The sequence below is a fragment of the Hetaerina americana genome, unplaced genomic scaffold (assembly GCF_022747635.1).
Source record: "Hetaerina americana unplaced genomic scaffold, ioHetAmer1.1.p SCAF_31, whole genome shotgun sequence".
In the NCBI taxonomy this organism is placed as follows: Eukaryota; Metazoa; Arthropoda; class Insecta; order Odonata; family Calopterygidae; genus Hetaerina; species Hetaerina americana.
This window is the reverse complement of record NW_027286886.1, coordinates 82,979-106,862: the sequence shown is the minus strand read 5'-3', so window position 1 is coordinate 106,862 and position 23,884 is coordinate 82,979. Positions and strand designations below refer to the sequence as shown.

General features: G+C 48.9%; 1 protein-coding gene across 1 annotated transcript; it reads right to left on the bottom strand.

The window, feature by feature from the left end:
* Positions 1–21,661: 21,661 nt before the first annotated feature.
* On the bottom strand, positions 21,662–22,201 carry LOC139691239 (uncharacterized). The gene has a single exon (XM_071588984.1). It carries the CDS (start codon positions 22,199–22,201, stop codon positions 21,662–21,664), a length of 540 nt encoding a protein of 179 aa, XP_071445085.1.
* Positions 22,202–23,884: the final 1,683 nt, after the last annotated feature.

The window sequence follows — 23,884 nt, the reverse complement described above, 5'->3', positions numbered from 1 at the left end:
TAAATGATTTTGCACTTTAAAAAACGTTACCAGCCGCCGTGGTAACCCTAAACAACCACAAGTGCCCAAACCTAATCATCTCAGACCAACCAGAAGCTGCAATGGAGTGGCAAATTTGATATTCTGGAAAATATTGTATACAGGCATGGCTCAAGGTTGTGAACCGCATTCCTACCGCTGTGCTGGAAACGATGGGAGGTAAAGATTGTCAGAGGGTCAGGCAACTAAATGTTGCATTAACGGCAGGGACCATGAACCTAATGCTCCCTCTGAATTATGGAATGTGGTTAAGGAAAACAAACTTGCTGATACCGAGAAAGTAAATGTAAAGGAAGGTAACAAGGGTACTGTGGTCGAAGCTAATGAGCATGAGAGTTAAAATGTCCCTCACTAGCTTGGGTACTATGATGAACAGGGACTGAGGCAAGGTGCTATGGACTGGCAAATTGGTGATTATTCTGGAAAATAATGTAAGAGCTGACCCAGAAAAACGTACAGAATATAGTAAAAAAATGAAAGAAATAGATGAAACGGCCAAATTACTAGCTGCAGATCCTAACAGAATGCAATCAAAGAAGCAATCCCAATGGAAAAGAAGAGACCAGATACCTTAAAAATAGACAAGGCCACCAAAAACCTCATTAGAGAATGAAATTTTTACAGATAAAATTGTCAAATGGGCACCATCTGTTAAAAACCAGAAGTGATGGAACTGGATAAACAAATGAAAATAGCCATGTTACAGCAGAGTAAAGGTGGCAAGAGCAGATGGATGGATCAATCACGCAAATAGTCATGGTACTAAGAAGCCCCATGGCTGATCCTTCCCCCCCGTGGGTTGGGGGATAGAGAATACTCCCGCAGTATCCCTGCTTGTCGTAAAAGGCAACTGAAAGGGCGGGAAGAAAATCCCAAAAACAAACCCCCAAGCCAGCAAGGGATGCGCTAGGAGCATGCTGTGGCTCCAATGTCTGAGCGGCCATACCATCTGGTCTGTGATCCGCCCAGTAGTCTGTCGTGCCTGGAGACCAATAAGGGAGAGGAGATCCTGGAGGGTGATCTTTCTGGTTCCCAGCAGGGTTTCTGATGATATCTTTTATATGGACTCCTGGCCATGTTGCAATAAGAGATAACAAAAAAGCTGACGAGCAGCAAAGGAAGCACTGAGCTAACCCGAGACCGACTCCACCTTGGTTCCTATGGAGGATGCAAAGGCTGCCTTGCAGAATTTGGTTCTGCATCAGTGGAAGGAGGCTTGGCAGTCTTTTCAAAATAAACTAAAGGCACTAAAATGGGTCGTTTCACCATGGCCCTCTTGCATCCGGAACATTCGGAGGGGAGAGGTCACGATTATGCGCCTGAGAATAGGGCACTCTGCCCTCACTCACTCGTACCTCTTTGCGGAGGTAAAGGAACAGCCCCGCTGCAATGAGTGTCTCCAACCCCTGACAATAAAACATATCCTTAATGAATGTAGAATATACCAAAGGGCCAGAGACATGTTTAATATAACGGGAAATTTAAGTAATATTTTAGGGGATGACTCGGGTTTTATAAATAGTCTTAACTTTTTTTAAGGCTTACTGGTTAAATGAGGCAGCTTTATTTTGGATCTCATAATTTTAATGCCTTTTGACCTTAACAATTATAGATTTATTCATATTTATTTATCCTTAATTAAAAAGGAATTGAAGTTATAGTCGTCATGATAGTGATGCAAAATGACCTTAGCTGTCGACGCACCCTTCAACCCTTAATACTACTACTGCGTTCCCCAAGGGAACTACAGCTCCCTTTATGTTCCACTCTCATGCCTCCTTACAGTTCCAGACGAGTCAAGCTCAACAGGGTCGTCTTTCCCCGCTGATTCTTCCAAGCCCGTTCCCTTGGATGTGGTTTCGCTCGATAGTAGATAGCGATAGTGGGAATCTGGTTAATCCATTTATGCGCGTCACTAAAATGATAACGAGGCATTTGGCTATCAGAGTATCTCCGTAGAAGTATGGGTGCTTGCATTCCGAGCTGATTTTCAGGGGATGTTCCCCCGGAGCGGTTCTTATCACGTAACCATGTGTAAATCATCAACCAACCGTCACATCGTGCGATTTTTGGGTCACGGACATTCGCGACCAGCATCTAAAGCAAATCCATGAGCCGAGCGGATGTCAGTCTGGCAAAGGTTCTCTGACAGACCCAGCGCGCTGAGGTCGATCGCCTTGACCAGACCCCTCCACGACACCGTACAAGACGTTACGCTCACGTCCTCTCGGGCCACTCCACCGGTCAGATATGTGATACATTAGGGTCTCATTGTTCCCAAGTTGTTCCACCTTTGTCCGATTGTACTCGTCCAAAGGTAGATTATTCGAGACGCATTGCACGTCAATCACTCGCTTTTCCGTTTCTTAAATAAATTATGCCCAGCTTACGGGGGCCCGCGTTCGAAGGGTGAATCCGCTCTTTAAACCATGAACCTTTTCCCGGTAAGGTTTTGCGACAGAAAGCCGCATGGCCTTCGAATCCGAAGGCACTTTTCGGATTCGAAGGCCATTCGTCCGAAAGCAACTGGACATGGCCGGCTGACTCCCGGATGTTACAGCCAGCCCTACTGAAAACGTTTAGACCACCCTGTCGCCGTTCCCTGGTGGTCTGTAACCGCGTCGGCAACGCATTGGCATACACTTGGTGGAAGTGGCAGTAGTCCTGCCAAGGGATACCTCCCGGGCGTGGCACCTATTCGGTGGAGAGGTCCGTACGCTGACACTCGTGCAAGTCCCCATTCTGCAGAGCTATTCAGAATTCCCCCAAAAAACTTTCTCGCCGCCTCCGAGTGAACTGTAACCCCAAGCTGGTCAAGTGTTAGAGGCCCAGGAGATCTGGTGCTGGATCGCGGGCCACCCATGGGCAACTCGACTCGAGCTGAACTGGAGACAACCATGGCGCTCCAACTTCCAGGTTGGCACCATGGTGTCTAAGTTTGGAATACCCAATCCCCAGTCCCATATGGACGCGTGGAAAAAGCCCACCGTCACTTCTTGAGGCAGGTGCAACCATCGGCGGGCCGCGGCTTAAAGCTGCCGATCCATTGAGGCCAGCTTTGTCCGGGTAACTTGACCCAGCACGAGGCTATGGAACAACCTCGGCAGGATAAAGCCTCAGAGTATCTGAAGCCGTTGGGGCTTCAGTGGAGCCTTACTCAATCGCTCAATACAGCGCGGAGCTTGCGGTCCATGACGCAGTTAAACAAGAAGAACTTAAAGGATCCCCCTGTCTGACCCCCCTCCATACAGTTATTTCCAGATATTTGCAATTCCAGGCGAGCCTGGTTCTTATCGCAGTGAAGTTAAACCCGGCGAGGTATTTAGCTGGTATACCCACGGTTAGTGCAACTTCACTAGCGGTGGTTATCACGGCTGCATGTTCATCCGTGGCAAATGCCGTAGCCATATAAAGTATTGTAGCTAGGTGTAATTGCTGCCGCCGTACTTGTGCGTCTTGGAGGAGACTAGACAAGATGGCCGTATTTTCCGACTCCATCTTTGGGCCTGAAGGCTCTGTCTCTCACCTAACAGGCAGGTGGTATGAAGCCTGCATGCCAAGATCTTATGGTGGTGCCTCAAGATTACCGACTCAATAGCAATTGGTAATCGCCCGGGTTCTTCTGGTTCCACACCTTCGGGATAAACTGTCCAGCTGTGGGCCAGATCGGTAGGAACTCTCAGTGTCTACAAAAAGACGGAGAGCCGCGCGTAAGTGGCGCGACCGCTCTCCACTGTCGCACCGTTACGCCATCGGGTTCCGGAGCCGTCCTTGTTTTAAGAACGTTCTCGGTTACTTCCGACGGAGCAACTGGACTCCTCTCTAAGCGAGGGGGGAGGCACTCCTGCCGCCGCCGGTACGACACCGACTCCGGAAGTATCGCCAGATCCCGGGTTCTCCATTAGGTCGGCCCAGAAACTGAACATCTTGAGAACCGAGGTGAGATGGCGTAGTGGTGAGTCGTCGAGAAGATCCTCTTTCAGTCCTGGAGAAAACTTCCGCTACCCAATTAGAAATTGAGTTTACGACGTCCTACCCATCGAGACCCTTCTGGCAGATGGTCGCCATCATTGCACTTTTGACTTACTCTCCTTTGAGAGCTTAGGTGTAGCATTCCTAAGCCACTCCTCCAGCTTTCAGGTACCCGTGGCTGACTTGGGTACCGATTCTTCAGTTGTGTTCAGCGGAGGGAGAGTTTGAGGGCATACCTCGGGCTGTACGATCATCAATTCAGTAAGCAACCCCCGGTATCCTGGGGTCCTTATGGACTTGATCCCTTCCAGGTTTCAATCTAGGAATTCGTCCAGCAGGAATTAATTGATTAAGCGTACACCTTCACGGATATTATTTTGTCAATAGTGTGTGGAAATGCGTTCACGCACGCCTGGGAATGTAGCGCAGGCAGTGTGGGGCTCGTCCCAGTTTGGTTACTGGGAAATACCCACTAAAACCACAACCCCGCGTAGGGTTTTTTTGCCGATGTTTTTGGACTGAGCGACGGCTTTATAGCTCGCTGCCGATTCCCTGATCTTATGGGTGCGAGTTACCCGAGATTGCCAGAGATCAAACACTTATCCAATACCTTCCTTGACTGACTCCCTTTTCCTATGACAGATGTTCCACATTTGGTTCCACCGTGTCCAATTGAGGTGGGAGCCTTGAAGCACCCGGTGGGGGAGTGGCAATTCCTCTTAAAAAGTTTATTCTTTAATCCCAGATCGTAGATATTCAGCGTAATTGTTGTACTACACTTCCCTCCAAGAGATGGTGCATGATGTCACCTCAACCACGTTCCTCGTTATATTTTCCATTATGGGGTATTGCATCTATAAGCTCCTGGATGTTGTACTTTCCCACCTTCCGCTTACGAGCTTCAGCCAGGAAAGTAGCTCCCGACGCAATCTGAACATCTATCACCTTGACTGTGTCCTCCTTTATAACGAGGTCCGGTTTCCGTAACCTGCTCTTGCGTCGGTACTGTGGCTGTTCTTTCATAGCCTAACTGATTTGTTTAAACCCGTTTTAATGCTTAGCATTGCCATTGGTTATCATTGCCATGTTCCCCCGCCTTTCCCGTGAGCGCGTTTGTCCGTCATCCGAGACCGAAATAGGGACGATTTCAACTTCTATGTTTCTCATACCCAGCAAGAAATTTCTGTGTGGGTTGGCAGCCCTCTGAGGGAGTTTGGCGCCCCTGGATTACGCCGACACCCCCCGCCTCGCTTCACAGTCCGGCGAGGTTAACGTTTTCCGACCCTGACCACTAGAAGGTACCAGGGTATTATGCACTTGGGTAATCATCCCGAGGGATTACTCCCACGGGAATTTTGTTTTTGTTTCTAGGGTGTGGAAATGCTTTTACGCACGCCTGGAAAGGTGACCCAGGCAGTGTGGGACTCGTCCCAGTTTGGCGACTGGGAAATACCCACTAAAACCACACCCCCGCTTGGGTTTCGCCCGATGTTTTTGGACTGAGCGACGGCTTTATAGCTCGCTGCCGATTTCCTGATCTTATGGGTGCGAGTTACCCGAAATTGCCAGAGATCCCACACTTAACCGATACCTTCCTTGACTGACTCCTTATTTCCATGACAGGTGTTCGTCATTTGGTTCCCCCGTTTTAATTGAGGTGGGAGCCTTGCAGCACCCGGGTCGTAATTCCTCTTAGTCGTCCCTTCTTTAATCCCAGGTCCACTAGGTGTTCAGAGGATTTGTTGTACCAGAATCCCCTCCAAGAGATGGTGCATATGTTACCTCAACCGCGTTCCTTGTTACATCCTCCTCAGCTAGTAGATCATTGAGCTCCTTGGTGTTGTACTTTCCTTCCTTTCGCTCATGAGCTTCAGACAGGAAAGTAGCTCCCGACACCATCTGAACGTCTATGGTCTTGACTGTTTTCCTTTTCAATAACGAGGTCCGGTTTCTGCAACCTACTCTTGGGTCAGTATTGGGGCTGTTCGTTGACTTCCCAACCGATTTGGTTTAACCCGTTGTTGAGTGTTTTTACGACCGCGTCATGCCTGCGTTTGCGTCCTCCATGTGTTCTGAAGCAGTTCTGGATCACATGGGCGCCGGTCTCAGTGGCGTTACTCTGCCCTGCATTTGATGGAATTTGCATCGTCTTATTTTCGTCACCTAGACGTTCGGACTCGGGTAGGGAGTGCTTTGATATTCACGTGATGGGAATGCACAATCTATTCCTGGGATTCCAAAGCTTCCCCTGTCGATCCATCCGGTGCTCAATGCTGACTTGGAAGACTACCTCAACTCGAGGCCATCATTGGACTTTTGCAGAGCTTCAGGCCAATGATAGTTCACTAGTTCTTTAGAACTAAGGGTCTTACCTTTGATTGTCAGGACTTTCTTCGCCCATCTAAGCCTTGACTGGACCCAATCATGATGGATAATGGCTTTCACCACTCCATAACTTAAGGTCTCGAGACTTCGCACCATGGGAGACGGGATCTTCGTTTCAAACGATGGCAATCCAAGGCCACCCTCCTTACACTGCGCATGGAAATATCCAATTGGAGTATCATGGGGCAGGTGCAACCGTTTGCGCGCTGCACTTCTAAGCTGTTTATCTAGAGCCCTGAGAACTTACAAGGTCGTTCCGGACAAGGTGAACAGATGGAGAAACCTCGGAACCAAGAAGCACCTGAGAACTTATAGGCGCTGCTGCGGCTTTAATGGCGCCGACGAGATGTGACCAAGCTCCACCGCCAATGTCCTGCCTGCACGCACAACCCCAGTGGGGGAGAAGTTCAATCCCAAGTAAGTCCATTTATCAGACGGCCGTGGCTGTCGAATATATTCACCATTGGCCGTCTTGAACTTCGGATTAAATATATAATTGAACATCTTGTTTTTGCCAGCAGGAACAATCGAAAGCACCTCGCACTTGGTCGCGTTAAATCTCAGTCCCCGTTTCCCCGCCTCTGCCTCGAGAATGTCAGGAGACGTCTGCATCCCAGTTGGAGTGGATGCTACGCTCATTAGGTCTTCAGCGTAGGCCAGCGAAGTAATATGGGTCCCCGACATCGCATTCCCGATCTGCTTTGGCACAGACCGGAGGATTTCGTCGATTACCAGGTAGAAGATTGGAGTCGACAAAGGGTCACCCTGCCTAACTTTCCTGGTGAGATTTATCGGGATGAATCTTTGCCCATTCACCTCGAGCACTGTTTCTCTGTCACCGTACGCACGAACTATATATTCCACGAAAGAAGTAGGCAGATCGAGTCTTTGCAGCGTCGCTTTATCGCGCCGTGACTTACGGAATCGTACGCCTTCGCCATGTCTGGGGAGGCGATATGCAACTCTCCGAGATTGGACTTGGCATCGTGTAAGATTGCCCCCAGTATAGTTGAATTCTCCGTTCAGCAATCATGCATACACCCGTGCCGCTCCTCCCCTAGATCTGCTGTCCTTAGGCGACCTGCCAAGATCTTATGCAGTACGCGCACGACCACAGATGTTATGCTAATCGGTCTGAAGTCCTCGAGTTCGGTACTGCCATCCTTCTTCGGGATAGAAACTGTTCAACTCGTTTGGAGCTTTGATGGAGAAGCTACCAGTGCCAGCATGATGTTGTAGCACAGTGCTCGGACCTTTGCAGGAACGTTACCGCAAGCCATCGCATATCGCTTCTATCCCCCCTGATCTCCGAGGAGGAATCAGTGGGAGGCTCCCCAGAGAAAATGAGGTTCCACTACTTCTTCATTGGGATCATGTCTGGCAATTTTGCCTTTATTTGCCCGTCCAAAATGATTTTGGCGGCTCTTCCCATATTCCTCTTGAAAAGCTTCGGCGTGGCCGCATATTCCAACCTTCTACGCCACCGCACTACCTTCGGGTTGACGGAGACGCTCCTGACACTCTTGGGTGCTAAGGCCTAAGGACGCTGTGGAAAACCGTGTCCAACCAATTCAGCTCTTCAGGACTCAATCTCCCCCTTGAGTGAAGCCTCGGCTAGGCTGATCATATCAGATGCCTTAAACGATGCTATGTTCCGTACGTCAGGGAAAGATTTTTAATTGCCTCTAGATAGATAACCCCATCTTTTATGCCAATTGCAGAGGTCTGTAACTGCAGAATCCGGACCGTCTGGAGTGACTGGCAACGTTACTTGCTGGGGAGTCGCTTCTACTACACAGAATCCGGGTGATCTCTGGGGATCCTTATTTTGAAGTTCCAGGAGTAGTCCTGACACTCGGTCTCGATACTCGTGCTGCTTTCGCACCCATTTTTTCTCTCAGTGGTCCTGCCATGGAGTTGCATTCTTTCCAGGAAGTGCTGGTTAATATTGGTAACATTGCCTATGAGTGTTATTTGGGCCTCTTAGTTCCAGTATTTCCATCTCCTCTTCACTTCAGCGTTTCTTCGTCTGAGCCACACAGATGTGCTCATTGACTTGATCGGGGTTCTTTTGCTTAGGATGAACGCCCAATCCAATGTTCGTTTGGAAAGAACGCGGGGGTTGGCAGTCTAGCCACAGGTATTGATCACTTGGAAAACTTTTCCTGGAGTCAGTCAACTCGTCTCTGGCTGCATAACTCCGTACCGGCGGTCCGAGGCTCAGCCGGTTGGACCCCATTTGGGGCTCCAAATCTCTTGTGATTTCTAGGACCTGAGGTGATTTAGACCTCCGAGGGCTGGCAACCCCTGAAGCCCGAGGTTTTACCCTCCTTTACTCCCTGCTAAATATTAAGGTGCTTCAATACTGCCACTAAATATTAAGCCACCTTTAATACTGAAGGCAAGGCAGTTCAATTGGGGGGGGGCTGCCCCATCATGGCTGAATAGCCCAGATGTGCTGCCTACACCAAGCCATCCCCGTTAGCCGCCTAATTATAGACGTCGACCGACTCTCACGACTTGGACGTGAGGTTTGGCATATGGGTTTCTAAAGCTCTCATTTAAATATTGTCCGCTCCTTGGCCCCTGAAGAGATTCATAGTTACTCCCGCCGTTCACCCGCCTCGCCACCAGGGCCGAAGGCCGGAATGGGGTTCTGCGACGGCGCGACGATCCTTTTTCCGCCATTTCCCTAACGAACCGGGCACTGGCTAACAGAAAGCGAACAGGAATGAAGGAATTCCCGGTATCTTGTTAGATTCAAAGTTCAAAGCGAATCACACTCCCCAGCTGGGGCGCTCGGAAGGTCGAACCGCCCCTCGAAAGGTCGAACCGCCCCTCGATGCTCGATTTCCACCGTGGGCTCGGTGAGCAGGCAAAGAACACTTACGCGTAGCTCGACTCGGAACCGAGAAATTCCCCCAGTCATGGCCACTACAGCTTTCATGGGGGCGCATGGTTTTTATCGGCACAAGGAGGAGCTGGCCATTTTAATCCAAGATTTTAAACCCTCTGGAAGTAATATACTACCTTGATCAAAACGTTCCCGGAATAACCACCGTGTGGCGCTCCCATCGTTCCGATTTGAGTTCTGTTTTTTTTGTTAAATTGGTACATCTGTTGTTGATATTCCCTTTAAATCTTAGTGTCATAACTTGACATTTGCAAAAGTTACGTAGCCAAGAGTACACCTATCTCTGTGTGTGTTGGCGATTTTTTACAATTGCAGAAATGGATTTAAATTTGCAACAACGAACTTGTATTAAATTTTGCGTAAAAAACGGATTTAGTGGCGCGCGGACGTTGGAAATGTTGGAAAAGTGTTTCGGCAACGATTCTCTAAAAAAACGGTCGTTTACCAGTGGCACGAGCGGTTCAGAAGTGGTCGTGAGTCAATCGAAGATGATGAACGCAGTGGCAGACCATCGACATCGAAAGTCGGTGAAAAAATTGATAAAGTAAAAGAAATGTTGGTCAATAACCGCAAATTAACCATCAGAGAAATAGCGGAGGACTTGAACATTGCCTATGGATCCGCCCAAGACATTGTGGTTAATGATTTGGGTTTCCGTCGTGTAGCAGCAAAAGACCTCAATTTCATGCAAAAAAGAGACCGTGTTGACGTCGCAAAAGACATGATTTGCGAGGCTGAATCCGATCCCACATTCATCAAAAGGATCATTACTGGAGACGAGACGTGGGTTTATGAGTACGACACGCAATCCAGACATCAGGCAAGTGAATGGCGTTCACCAAATGAGCCGAGACCAAAAAAACCACGTCGTTTTCAGTCAAAAAAGAAGGCAATGCTGACGGTTTTCATGGATTACAACGGTGTAGTGCATCATGAATTTTTGCCAGAAGGGCAGACAGTAAACAAAGAGTATTATTTGGGCGTTATGAGACGTTTGCGTGAAGCAATTCGCCGAAAGAGACCAGAAATGTGGGCAGAAAACTCGTGGATTTTGCACCATGATAACGCACCGTCGCACAGTGCTATCATTATTCGTAATTTTTTGACAAAAAATGCAACAAATACCATCCAACAGCCACCGAATTCACCTGATTTGGCTCCCTGTGACTTCTTTTTGTTCAATCGAGTTAAAAAACCATTACGGAGAACGCGTTTTAGCAGCCGAGAGGAAGTAATGGAAAAATCGCAGGAAGCACTGATGGACATACTGAAAACCGAATATAAAAAATGTTTCGAGGATTGGATCAAGCGCTGGCATATTTGTGTTGCAGTCGATGGGGATTACTTTGAAGGGGACAATATAGATTTAGATGAATAAACTTGTATTTTTAATTTTCTGAATAAATTCCGGGAACTTTTTGATCAAGGTAGTAGGTCCCCGACATCGCATACCCGACGTGCTCTGGCACAGACCGGAGGATTTCATTGATCACCAGGCAAAAGATTGGAGTCGACAAAGGGTCACCCTGCCTTACTCCCGTGGTGAGATTAATCGGGATGCGTCCCGTGCGGGATCGGGTCCAGCTGGTGTTGACGTAATCTGATTTCTGCCCAGTGCTCGGAATGTTAAAGTGAAGAAATTCAAGCAAGCGCGGGTGAGTGGCAGGAGTAACTATGACTCGCTTAACTCTTAAAGATGGTAGGTGATTTACTCGTGATGAGCGGTGAGGTGGTCCACTCACTCCCGTAATACCCCCTTCCTCCTCGTGGAGAGAGTTCGGAACGGTATTTCTGTGGCGAGCTTCTTCCTTGAGGCTTGCTGGGGGAGTAAACGGCTAAATAGGGGGCGGGTTACAGGGCGTCCGGGTTGCCTACCCGGACGTTCCTCTTAAGTTTGGTGTTGACAGAAGTAAGAAAGTTGGTTTCTCCCTTCCGTTCTCGGATGGCGGACCACGGCAAACTCCTGTGGAGGAAATGCAGGGGGGGCGAACAAGTTCAATGCCTTTGAACAGCTCGTGTCCACCTCCTTCAACCCTTAAGTACGTCTGTGAACTGTGTAACGTTTCCTTTACCACCAAAACCGGCCCAGGAGTCCACATCAGGCGTAAACATTCCGTTCTGGCGGACGCTAATATGTCAACCGTTAGGAAAAAGCCCCGGTTGGAAGCCGAGGAGCTTTGGCTCCTTGCGGAAGTAGAGAGAGGAGCTATTGACCGCGGTGTTCGATTTATCAACCAACACCTCACTCAAGCATTCACTGAGTGGACCTCTGAGCGAATCAAAAATAAGCGGAAGAAGCCCGAATGCAAGGCTATCTTAGAAGAGCTCATAACACCTAGAGCTCCCTCTCCTCTCCCTCCATCTCCCAAAACCGGTGAACAGCGAGAGCGAACACCCATGACGCCTACGGGTGTTGTCCCCTCGAGAAATGGCTGCGGGATGCTTGCTCGCGGCTCTCGAGGGAAGAGGGCCCTTTGCCCTTACAGCTGGCGAGCATCTGCCAATCCGTTGTCTCTGATTGGGTGAAAGCAGCCTTTCCGTGCCCAAAGAAAGCTCCTCCGAAGCGGAATAACACCGAGATCTTCCCTTTTGGAAAGTTGGGAATTGCGTAAGCGCAGACTGTATGCTGAAAACCCGAACTTTTGTCGAAAGAAAACAAGGGCAGAAGCCCGTTGAATCCTTGACGGGAAGCCCAAATTACGGACAGCTCTTGATTCCCGGGAGATGTTGGGATACTGGGGGGACCTGATGGAGACGTCAGGTCCTGGTAATCCCCGAGTCGGCGAACACCTTCCGGCGGCGGATTCTCCGCTAATTTTTAAGGCCGTCACTGCACAGGAGGTGGTGGCTAACGATCTAAAAAGGTTTTCTTCCCCTGGGCTGGACGGTATTAAGGTGGAAGATTGGAGGAAACTAACCAAATCTGCGTGCTACTCTGTTCTGCGTTATATTGTTGAAAGGAGAGATCCCTTCTGACCTGACTCTTAGCTCAACAGTCCTTTTTCCTAAGTCTTTGGAACCGAAGGAACCCGGGGACTTCCGACTACTCTCAGTAGCGTCGGTGGTGCTCCGGCAGATGAATAAGATCTTGGCCACCCGATTCATGGAAAACAACAATAGGAAATCCCTTCAGAGGGCTTTTGGACACCCCAGCGGGTAGGGGGATAGACACTACTCCCGTAGTATACCTGCTTGTCTTAAGAGTCGACTAAAAGGGCGGGGAGAAAACCCTGAAAACAAAACCCAAGCCAGCAAGGGATGCGTCCGGACAGTGCTGTGGATCCACTGTCTGTGAGCGGCCATACAATCTGGCCTGCGATCCGCCCAGGTTTTTGCCGTGCATGGAGACCCGTAAGGGAGAGAAGGGGAGCTTTCTGGTTCCCAGTAGGGTGTCGGATGCCCTGTATGGACCGGGGAGTGATACCCCTCTTCGGCCCCGGATTTCGTGTAAACGGGAGGCCGGGAGCTAGCCACTCCCGGTCAATCGGCTTCCGTCGCGTTTTCGCTCCGGTGGCGAGTTCCAAGGTTGTGGGGGTCTCCGTAGGGAGGTCGGAAATGTAAGGGTTTTGGTGGGCCCTTGCACCGAAGATTCACCCGGAAACAACCACTGCTGAAGCGCTATCCCTCGAGTTAGCCCTGGCGACCGCTCCGGTTAGGCGGAGCGGCGTCCCAAATGTGTGGATCCGTGGCGGGTGGGGAGGCCGAGGGACGAATCATTTATTATTATGGAGGAAAAACCCTTTCCACCACTAAAAAGATCCCGTCCGGACACCGGCGGGGGAGAAAAGTGTATTGGCGCATGTAAGCGTTATTTGATTATGTCTTGTGTAAAGGAGGGTGAGACCATGAAAAAGGTTTCTCCTGTCTTAATTCGCAGGGTGTTGTGACAGATTGTGCCTGGGGACCCAAAGAGCGTGAAGAAGCTCAGGGATGGTACACTTCTTATAGAGACCCTGAACGATACACAGCGAAAAATTGTTAGCTATGGGAATGCTCCATGGCATTCCGATAAAGGTGGAGGTGCACCGCACTCTTAACACCTGTCGGGGAGTCATTAGTTACTACGACCTCCTATACGTGGACATGGAAGAAATCAAGAGAGAAACGTTCTCTCAGGGAGTGACTGATTGTCGTCGACTCACCACCAGGCGCAACGGGGAAAACGTTTTCAGCACCTCCTTGATCTTGATGTTTGCGCGTGATAGACTACCCGACAAGGTGTTTGTCGGCTATGAATCGGTACCTGTGAGGCCATTCATCCCAAATCCCGTGCGTTGTTTAAATGCCAACGGTTAGGCCATGTCACGTCGCCCTGCGAGGGCAAGGCCACCTGCCCGCGCTGTGGCAAAGACGCGTACGAGGATTAAGTGCTCTTCGGAACCTCTTTGTGTCAATTGCGAAGGATCACACCCAGTGTGCTCTCGTGATTGCCCGAAGATGAAAGAAGAGAGGAAAGTCATGGAGATTAAAACATTGGAAAAAATCCCATATGCAGAAGCGAGGAGAAAATACAGGGCGCTAATCGCCCCAACTTTCTCCCGGTCCTTTGCTTCCGTAGAACCACGCCATGTGTAAAGTGTACCATCGCCACGCAGACAGATCCCGAAAGAGTTCTCCCCAATTGACACGCAAGCGCCTAAACCCAAAAGTGTGAAGGATACGAAGAGTAAGGTGGATAAGGAGCCACCTACTCATGTGGGCCCTTCAAAGAAGAGCCCACAAAAAACCACCAACGGGAACACGCCAAAAGGGCGCGAGAATGAACCTTCCCCTTAACTCCAGCAAACCAGAGAAGCCGGAGGTCATTGAAGGGGACCAAAGTATCTCTGATACTGAGGTCTTCGAAAGCGAGTGGAAGAGGAAACATCGCTTCAAGCGATAACTTCAATAGAGTTGGTCATCACCCTATTTAGTCATCTTATTTGTTTATTTATTGATTCAATTTAATTTAGAACTTTAAATGTGTTCCATATTGCAGTGGAACTGCAATGGTTTTTATCGGCACAAGGAGGAGCTGGCCATTTTAATCCAAGATTTTACACTCTCTTGTATTTGTCTCCAAGAGACCCATTTTAAGGCTGAAGATAAGGGTATTCTGAAGGGTTTCACTGTTTTTGGCATGGATTACCTAAGTGGCCAACGAGCCCAAGGGGGAGGTGCAGTTGCGACCCGTGAGGCCCTTTACACCTCCCGAGTCCAACTGAACTCTCCATTCCAAGCCGTCGCTGTCACGGTGCACACCCCTGAGAGGATGACGTTATGTAACGTGTATCTGCCAGAGGGTGCACCGGTGACCCGCCTGAACCTTGAAGCCCTTGTCCGCCAGCTTCCTCAGCCGTTCATTTTAATGGGAGATTTTAATGCCCATGATCCTCTCTGGGGAGGGCCAGAAACCCAAAGTAATAGGAAAGGACGAATCTTATCCAAATTTATTGATGATGGATTTTAACCTGGTTTTATTAAATAGCGGCGAAAAAACCCGGTTTAACAGCTCCAATGGGGAATTTTCAGCAATAGATCTTGGTTTATGCTCGAGGAGTCTAGCCCCAAAGCTGAAAATGTCCACCCACAACGATCTCTGTGGGAGTGACCATTTTCCTCTTCTACTCGTTAAAGAAGACTCTTCGCGCAACATTTCAAAGCCTCCGGAAAACTGGCGTATTAACCGTGCGGACAGGCCGTTTTTCAAGCGCAAGTTTATATATAAACATAACGCAAGTTTCGACGGGTTGCACAACGTCGAGAAACTAAGTGACGTTGTTCGCCATCGCAATCAACGACGTCACGGAATGCATCAATTAATGAATGCATCGGTGATGGCATCGCTATTTGTTGACGACCTGGCTATTTTCTGCCGGTCTACAAGACTGGCGTACGCCTCCAGGCAAGCCCAGGTCACCTTGAACAAACTGGGAGAGTGGTCGCGAAGGAACGGGTTTCGCTTCTCCACGGAGAAAACGAAATGTGTTCATTTCCACCGTCTTCGCGGACAGAACATACCACCGACCTTAGTCCTTCTGGGCAGAAATCTCCCATTTGTTGAGTCCATCCGCTTTCTCGGCATAATCCTGGACGAAAAACTAAATTGGCGGGAGCATATACGGGTATTACGGGAGAGGTTTCGCCAGCCCTAATCGTCCTAAGGTTTTAAACCCACGCCAAATGGGGAGCAGATCGCTCTACCATGCTTTTATTATATCGAGGCTTGGTCCGCTCGAAGCTGGACTACGGTTCTATAGTATACTCATCAGGACGAGAGTCCTATTTGAGACCCCTGACGTGTGTCCACAATGCCGGGATACGTTTGGTCACTGGGGCATTTAGATCTAGCCCAGTACGAAGCCTACTTGCTGACGCAGGAGAGCCCTCGTTAGCAACCCTAAGGTCTATTTTGATGGGAAATTATGCTTGTAAATTTTTATCCGCGACCAAGCACCCATGTTTTAACATTCTTCTTAAACCAAGATTTTTAGATGTATTTAACAGGAGAAGAAGGGCAACTAGGCCCTTGGCCGTTCGTTTTACTGATTTTATCCAGGAACTCAATTTTACCTTACCTCAAGTGTGCCCTGTCGCCTATGCTAAACATCCTCCTTGGCTAACACCAAAGCTGGATATGAAGTCGTTGCCTCATGCGCACTGTAAAGCGTTCACAACCGAGTCAGAATACCGAGGACTCTTTAACCCCTTCCTCGGATCGCACCCGGACTTCGTCCCGGTCTACACCGATGGGTCGAAGTCGGAGTCCGCATGTGCCTATGCGGTCGTCTCCCGCTACCATGGAGTCGTGAGGGAAAAATTGAACACGCTTTGCGGTATATTCACAGCCGAACTGTCAACCATAAGAACCGCCGTAAAACAACTAAATGATAATAACGGCTCTTTTCTCATCTTTTCGGACTCGTTGAGCGCCTTAAAATCCATATCGGTGTTCTCATCAATGCACCCTATAGTTCAAGATAAGCTTGGCGGTCCCTAATAAATAATAAACTTAGGGAGATAAAACCGGTTGTTTCGGCATGGCCCTCTTCCATCCGTAAAAATCGGAGGGAAGAGGTCACCATTACGCAATTGAGGATAGGGCACTCTGCCCTCACACACTCGTACCTCTTCACGGAGGGAAAAGTGCAATCGCGCTGCAATGAGTGCGACCATCCCCTTACAATGAAACATATTCTTACGCAGTGCAAAAAATATCGAAGGGCCAGAGAAAAGTTCCATGTAGGGGGAGATTTGAAACAAATATTAGGTGATGACCCCAACTCTTTAAGCAACGTTTTATTATTTTTAAAGGAAACTGGCCTAATGAGGCAACTTTAGCCGTGGTATTTTTATTCTTGTCGATGTTATTTGATTTTAATATTTATTTATTTATTAAACCCTAACTGTGGTTTTTAAAAGTTTCGACGTGGTGCTAAATGACCTCAACCGTCCATACACCCCATAAACAAAAATACTACTACTACCCCCTAAGTTCAACGCTCTTGGCGGCAGCTACCAAAAGTATCCCTTGTACGTCCGGGAATCTTAATGGAGCTCCTGTACCTTGTTGGAACGGGAAATTCGACAGGGCTATCCGGGCGAGGAAAAAAGCGTTGAATATTTTTAAAAAACAATTCCACGGCAACTTATCTGGAAGCGTACCGCCGCCACAGTTCGCGAGCTCGAAGGGCCGTCAATTAGGCCAAGAGGGCTTCCTGGATAGAATTCGTCTCTACCGACAACCATCGCACGCCACTTGGTATGGGACAAAGTTAAAAAAATCTCCTGGTCCAAGGGCTCATTTTTCACCTCGCCATTTCTTGTTGCTGGCCGGATGGTCACTTCACCTGCCGAAATAAGCAACATATTTGCCAGTGAGTTCGCGGCCAGTAGCAGTGACGAGGGCTATGCCGCGGACTCGGAGAACATGAACAGGCGATGCGAGAGAGTCCCTCTCAATTTTGGTGCAGGTCCTACATCTGAATATTACAATGACCCTTTCACGCCCTGGGAGCTTAAATCTGCCTTCGAATACTTCCATAACACCTCGCCAGGTGCGGACGAAATCCAGAATTCTTTTCTCCGGCACATTCCGGAAACTGCGATTGGGGAGGTCCTAAATACCCTCAACCAACTTTGGAACGAGGGTAGGTTTCCAAATGCCTGGCGAGAGTCCATCGTGATACCAATCCCAAAACAGGGCAAGGACAAAAATGACCCGAACAACTACCGTCCCATATCTCTCACCAGCTTCCTGTGCAAGGTGATGAAACGGATGGTAAACCGACGTCTCATGTGGTGCTTGGTGAGTCGACACTTGCTCTCCGACGCTCAGTGCTGCTTTCGGCGTGGATGGTCCACGACAGACCATCTGGTGCGCACTGAGAACTTCATCCAGGAAGCCTTTCTCCAACGTCAACACGTCATAGCAGTCTTCTTCGACCTGGAGAAGGCCTATGTTAGTGTGTGACGAGGGAGAATCCTTAACACGTTGCGCAAGTGGGGATTTAGAGGCAACATGGCCCTATTTATCAGAAATTTTTTAACCAACCGCCTTTTTAAAATAAGGACTGGGAAGCACTTATCCCCAAACTTTTACACAGGAGAACGTGGTACCCCAGGGTTCAGTACTGAGCGTTACGTTATTTTCCATTGCCATCAACGACGTAGTGGAATGCATCAATGCCCCGGTGATGGCATCGCTCTATGTGGACGACCTAGCCATATTTTGCCGGTCGACAGGACTGCCAAACGTTTCCAGGCAAGCCCAGGTGGCTAAACAAACTGGGAGAGTGGTCACGAAAGAACAGATTTCGTTTCTCCATGGAGAAAACGAAATGCGTGCACTTTCACCGTCTTCGTGGTTACCACGTTACCCTAACCCTGTTGGGTAGGATTCTCCCATTTGTGGAGTCCGTCCGCTTTCTCGGCATGATCCTGGACCAAAAGCTGAACTGGCGGGAGCATATCCGCGTGTTACGCGAGAGGTGTCGCCAAACCCTCAACGTTTTAAAGTTTTTAACTCACTCCACTTGGGGAGCAGACCGCTCCACCATGCTTTTATTGTACAGAGGCTTGGTGCGATCCAAACTGGACTATGGTTCCATAGTGTATTCCTCAGGACGAGAGTCTTACTTGAGACCACTCACATGTGTCCACAATGCTGGGATACGGTTGGCCACCGGGGCATTTAGAACAAGCCCAGTCCCAAGCTTACTTGCAGACGCAGGGGAGCCTCCGTTGGAAACCCGCAGGATGATTTTAATGGGCAACTATGCCTGTAAAATTTTATCAGAGACAATCCACCCTTGTTTTAACATAGTTTTTAACCAACGGTTTTTAGACTTATTTAACAGGCGGAGAAGGGCAACTAGGCCCTTTGCCGTTCGTTTTAATGATTTTATTAATGAGGTAAATTTTACATTTCCTCAAATATGCCCCGTCTCCTATGCTAAGTATCCGCCTTGGTTAACACCAATGCCGGATATTAAACTCATTGACAGTGCACGCCGCAAAGCCAAGACGACCGATTCCGAATACCAGCAGCTCTTTAGTGCCGTCCTCAGCTCACTTTCTGACTTCGTCCCAGTCTACACCGACGGGTCAAAGTCAGAATCTGCATGTGCCTATGCGGTCGTGTCCCACTACCATGGAGTCGTGAGGAAAAAACTGCACACTTCTTGCAGCATTTTCACAGCCGAGCTGTCAGCCATAAGGACGGCCTTAGGAGAAATAAAAGAAAGCAATGGCTCTTTCCTCATCTGCACCGACTCGTTGAGCGCCCTAAAATCTTTATCGGTCTTTGCACCTGCGCACCCGATAGTCCAGGAGATCCATTATACCCTGTTGTCCCTTCAGAGAAAGGGGAACAGGGTCTCCTTTATATGGACTCCTGGTCACGTCGGCATAAGAGGCAACGAAAAAGCTGACCAGGCAGCGAAGGATGCCCTTCGACAACCCGAGACCGACTCCACTTTGGTTCCAATGGAGGACGTGAAGGCCGCCTTGCGGAACTCGGTCCTGCATCAGTGGAAGGAGACTTGGCAGTCTCTTCAAAATAATAAACTCAGGGCAATAAAACCGGTCGTTTCACCATGGTCCTCTTCCATCCGGAACATTCGGAGGGAAGAGGTCATGATTACGCGCCTGAGAATAGGACATTCTGCCCTCACTCATTCGTACCTCTTTGCGGAGGTAAAAGAACAGCCCCGCTGCAATGAGTGTTTCCAACCCCTGACGATAAAACATATCCTGACGGAATGTACAACATACCAAAGGGCCAGAGACATGTTGAAGATAAGGGGAGACTTAAAAAATATTTTAGGGGATGACTCTGGGTCTATAAATCGAGTCTTAACTTTTTTAAGGACAACCGGTTTAATGGGGCAGCTTTAGCTTCGGAGCGCATAATTTTAATGCTTTTGATTTTAGCATTTTCCTTTTTTTTTGTTTATTTTATTTATTTATATATTTATTCGTATTTATCTGTTTACCTATTCCTAGTTTAAAAGGAACATAAGTTTTACGTAATGACAGTGGTGCAAAATGACCATAGCTGTCGACGCACCCTACAAACCCCTAAAACTACTACTACTACGAGACGGTACAGGATGGCTTTATTCTCAGCGACTCCATCCTAGGGCCCAAAGGCTCTAGCTCTTATCTACCCGGCAGGTGGTCTGTAGCCTGCGCGCCAAGATTTTGTGGTGGTGCCTCAGGATTACCCTAGCAATAGAAATTGGCCGGTGTTTGCCGGGCTCTGCCGGGTTCGCACCTTCGGAATGAACACCGTTCGGTAGAGGGTCAGACTGTTAGGAATCCTCCGTTTATGCAGGAAGACGGTCTAAAGAGCCGCGCGTAAGAGTGGCGCGACCGCCCTCCATTGTCGCACCGTCTAGCCGTCGGGTCCAGGACCTGACTCCGTTCTCAGGTCATTGGCCGTTACCTCCAAAGGAGTAATCGGGATGACCTCGGTAAGCAAAGAGGAGGGCTGGTATATGCCCTTCGCCGCCGATGGCTCTTCACCGACTGGGGAAATTACGCCTGTCCCAGGCTCCTCCATCAAGACCGGTACTCCTTTGAGAACCAAGGGAGTCCGGAGTCGTTGACTTATCGTCAAGGATTTGCCGGGCGACTTTCCCTCAACGTTTCTTGAACAGTCTGAACTCGCGCTTACTCATTGTGCCTGCTAATCTTCCGACTGCATACGGGCGTACATTTCGTGGTGTTTAATTGCCGAAAAGTACCTTTGTTAGTCCTAGGTAAGACCGTCACCACCTAATCAGAGATAAAGCTTTTCACATCCTCCCCATCGAGAGCTTTTTGGCAGATCTTGGCCAATTTTGCACTTTTGTGCTTACTTTCCTTGGAGAGCTATGGAATCGAGTTCCTCAGCCACTCTTGTAGCTGCCAGTTACTCTTAGCTGACTTGGGTAACGGCTCTTGACTCGTATTCAGCGGAGTAAAAGTGAGTGCGTACCTCCGGGCGACCGGTCATTAAGTCATTCATTATCACCTGGTATCCTGGTGTCAGTCGCTTGGATTTTATCCTCTCCAGGGTCCACTCAGGGAATTCTTCCTGAAGGTACTTGTTAATGAATCGCCCTCCTTCACTGATACCCCTCCTCTGTATTTGCAAAAAGACGTAACTCCTCCCACCGAGGCCTCTTCCTGACAACCGAAATCTTGTCATCCACAACATCAGGATGTACTCTGCGGATGTGGACACCAAGTCCGGTTTTCGTAGTAAACGACCGCCTGCAGGTGTCATAGACGTGCTCTTGGAGCTGGTCATCAGATGGATCAAGAAGTGTCTTTCCTGGAATTATAATCACTGGGTCCCCCCGTCACTAGCGAGTACGTTTTTCCGACATCCGAGACCGGACGAGGGACGGAAGCATCAACTTTTTTTATGTTGTTACCAACGTGAGTACCCTGTGGGCGTTGGCAGCCCCCTGAGGGTGATAGGATTAACAGGGTCTTCTTTCCCTGCTGATTCTTCCAAGCCCGTTCCCTTGGCTGTGGTTTCGCTAGATAGTAGCTATGGACAGTGGGAATATCGGTAATCCATTTATGCGCGGCACTAATTGGATGACGAGGCATTTGGCTACTAAGGAGGGAAGTTACTCCCATCCTAATTCCCGGGATTTTTAAGTCCCCCGTGGACTTCATATTTCTTTCAGTGATTCCACTCGATCTGGTTTTGGTCCACCATCCTAGACGTCCACATCCTTGTGTTGGGTCGGTTGGCTCATCTCTCCCCACAAAGTTCCTCCTCCGGACCACCCTACCAATGACCATCTTTTGGGGTGATTCGTCTTGCTTGAGTGCAAACCTTCGCAGTGGTCGTCGAGAACGCAGTAGGACGCTTCAGGGATCTTCAGAAACTGGTACAAGGCTCGACACAATTGCATCGTGACGTCGCATGCGAAGTTCTTTCACAGTGCCGCACTGGCCTAAGATGTGCCCGATCGTCTCGACTCGGGCTCCACATCTGCGGCACAAGGGCTCACGCCCATGATTCTGGCGATCCCGCTTCGGGGCCTCGCGTGTGCCTACGGTGTTCGTCCGGAGTTTGATCGCCTCAATCTCCCGCGAGGGGAGGAGGATCCCGCCCTCCGGGAGCCAACAATTGGCGTTGGGGTCGTCCTCAAAGTATGAGACGCCCACTCCCTGCGACTTTCTCGAGGACCATTCCTTAATTTCCCTTTGGCAGAGAGTCTCTTTAATTCTTTCTATCTCTCCCAAGCCTTCGGGGGCTCTTATTCTTAGACCGCGGGCCAGGTCCCGTATGCGGTCGTCGATCCTGCTTGCAGCTATTATGGACCGAGTCAGATGGTCTTCTGTTTCCTTCAGACGAAGCATCGACCTTATGCTTGAGAGCGGGATTGCGTAACGCAACCGAGGCATGCCTAACCCACCGTCCCTCCGTCGCGCGTAGAACACGCTAACAACGGGGGAATTGGGTAGGTAGTAAATATAGCGGTATACGTAGCGCAGACTAAGGTCTTACCTTTCCAGGGCTGCGACCGATGGTCCTCCCGCACTCAGTCTGTAAAGGAATTTGGGAATAATGAAGGAGCGTATGAGATGTAAGAGGGTCATCCGGAAAGTAGTACCCGTTCGTGCCGCATGAAGTGCTGACGACGCGAGTAGTCGCTGGACGAGGTCAGATAGCTTCAGTGGCTTGTCTGCCTTCTCTGAGCCAAGTTGCGTGACGCTAGCATTGCCTGTGTTGTTTCTGTGATTGTTTACAATGTTTAAAAAAATTGAGAACGCCGCCAGTTGTGAAGTGAGGGCAGTGATTAAATTCCTCAATGCAAGAAACGTTCGCCCATGTGATATTCATCGCCAATTAAAGGAGGTGTATGGAGACAATGTAATGGACGAGTCGTCTGTTCGGCGGTGGTGTCGCAACTTCAACATGGGGAGGGGGAACACACACGACGATGAGCGTTCGGGGAGACCGTCTGTCATTACAGACCAACTGGTGAGCTCAGTTGACGAATTCGTGAGGAACGATCGGCGCGTCACAATTGATGACATCTGTGAGCATTTTCCCAATGTTTCTCGAACAATTGTTCATGAAATTGTTAAACACCATCTGCATTATGCAAAAATTTGTGCAAGATGGGTCCCTCGCAAGCTTACAGATGAGCACAAAACCAAGCGTATGGCTGCAGCACTGACGTTTTTGGGACGTTATTCTGATGAAGGAGACTTTCTTGACTCGCATAATTACTGGTGACGAAACATGGGTTTGTTATGCATCACCTGAGAGTAAACGACAGTCAATGGAGTGGCATCATGCTCATTCACCAAACAAACCAAAAAAATTCAAGACAGTTCTGTCCACCAGGAAACTCATGGCAACCATTTTCTGGGATCGACGAGGTGTATTGCTTATTGATTTTATGGCCCGTGGAGACACTATTCATGCCAATGCGTATTGTGAAACATTAAAGAAATTACGGCGGGCAATACAAAATCGGCGGCGAGGTCTATTGTCTACTGGTGTCATTCTCGTTCATGACAATGCCAGGCCTCATGCAGCTGGGATAACACAAAAACTTTTGCAGCAATTCAAATGGGAAACTTTCGACCATCCACCGTATAGCCCGGACTTGGCCCCTTCAGATTTTCATCTCTTTACAAAGCTTAAAGACTTTTTGGCAGGAAAAAGATTTGACAGCGATGAAGAACTTAAAGAAGGAGTGACCCTTTATCTCAATGAGCTGGCGGCGAAGGACTATGCAGCAGGAATACAGAAACTTGTCACACGTTATGACAAATGCCTTAATTTGCTTGGAGATTATGTTGAGAAGTAGTTTAAAGTATCCTCTTTCAAATAAAATTTTTTATGTTTGTTAATATTTACGTTTGTCTTTTTATTTCACGAACGGGTACTACTTTCCGGATGACCCTCGTAAGAGGGTCATCCGGAGCGAATTAGGTGTAATTTCTCGCTAGGTTTCAATGCGAGGCTCCCTGCTCTTTCTACACTGCTTTCCAGACACTTAGCAGTGGCTCGGTAGTCCATTCCGTACCACGGACTTACCGGCATTCCCAAATGTGACCGATTTTTCTGCGTCG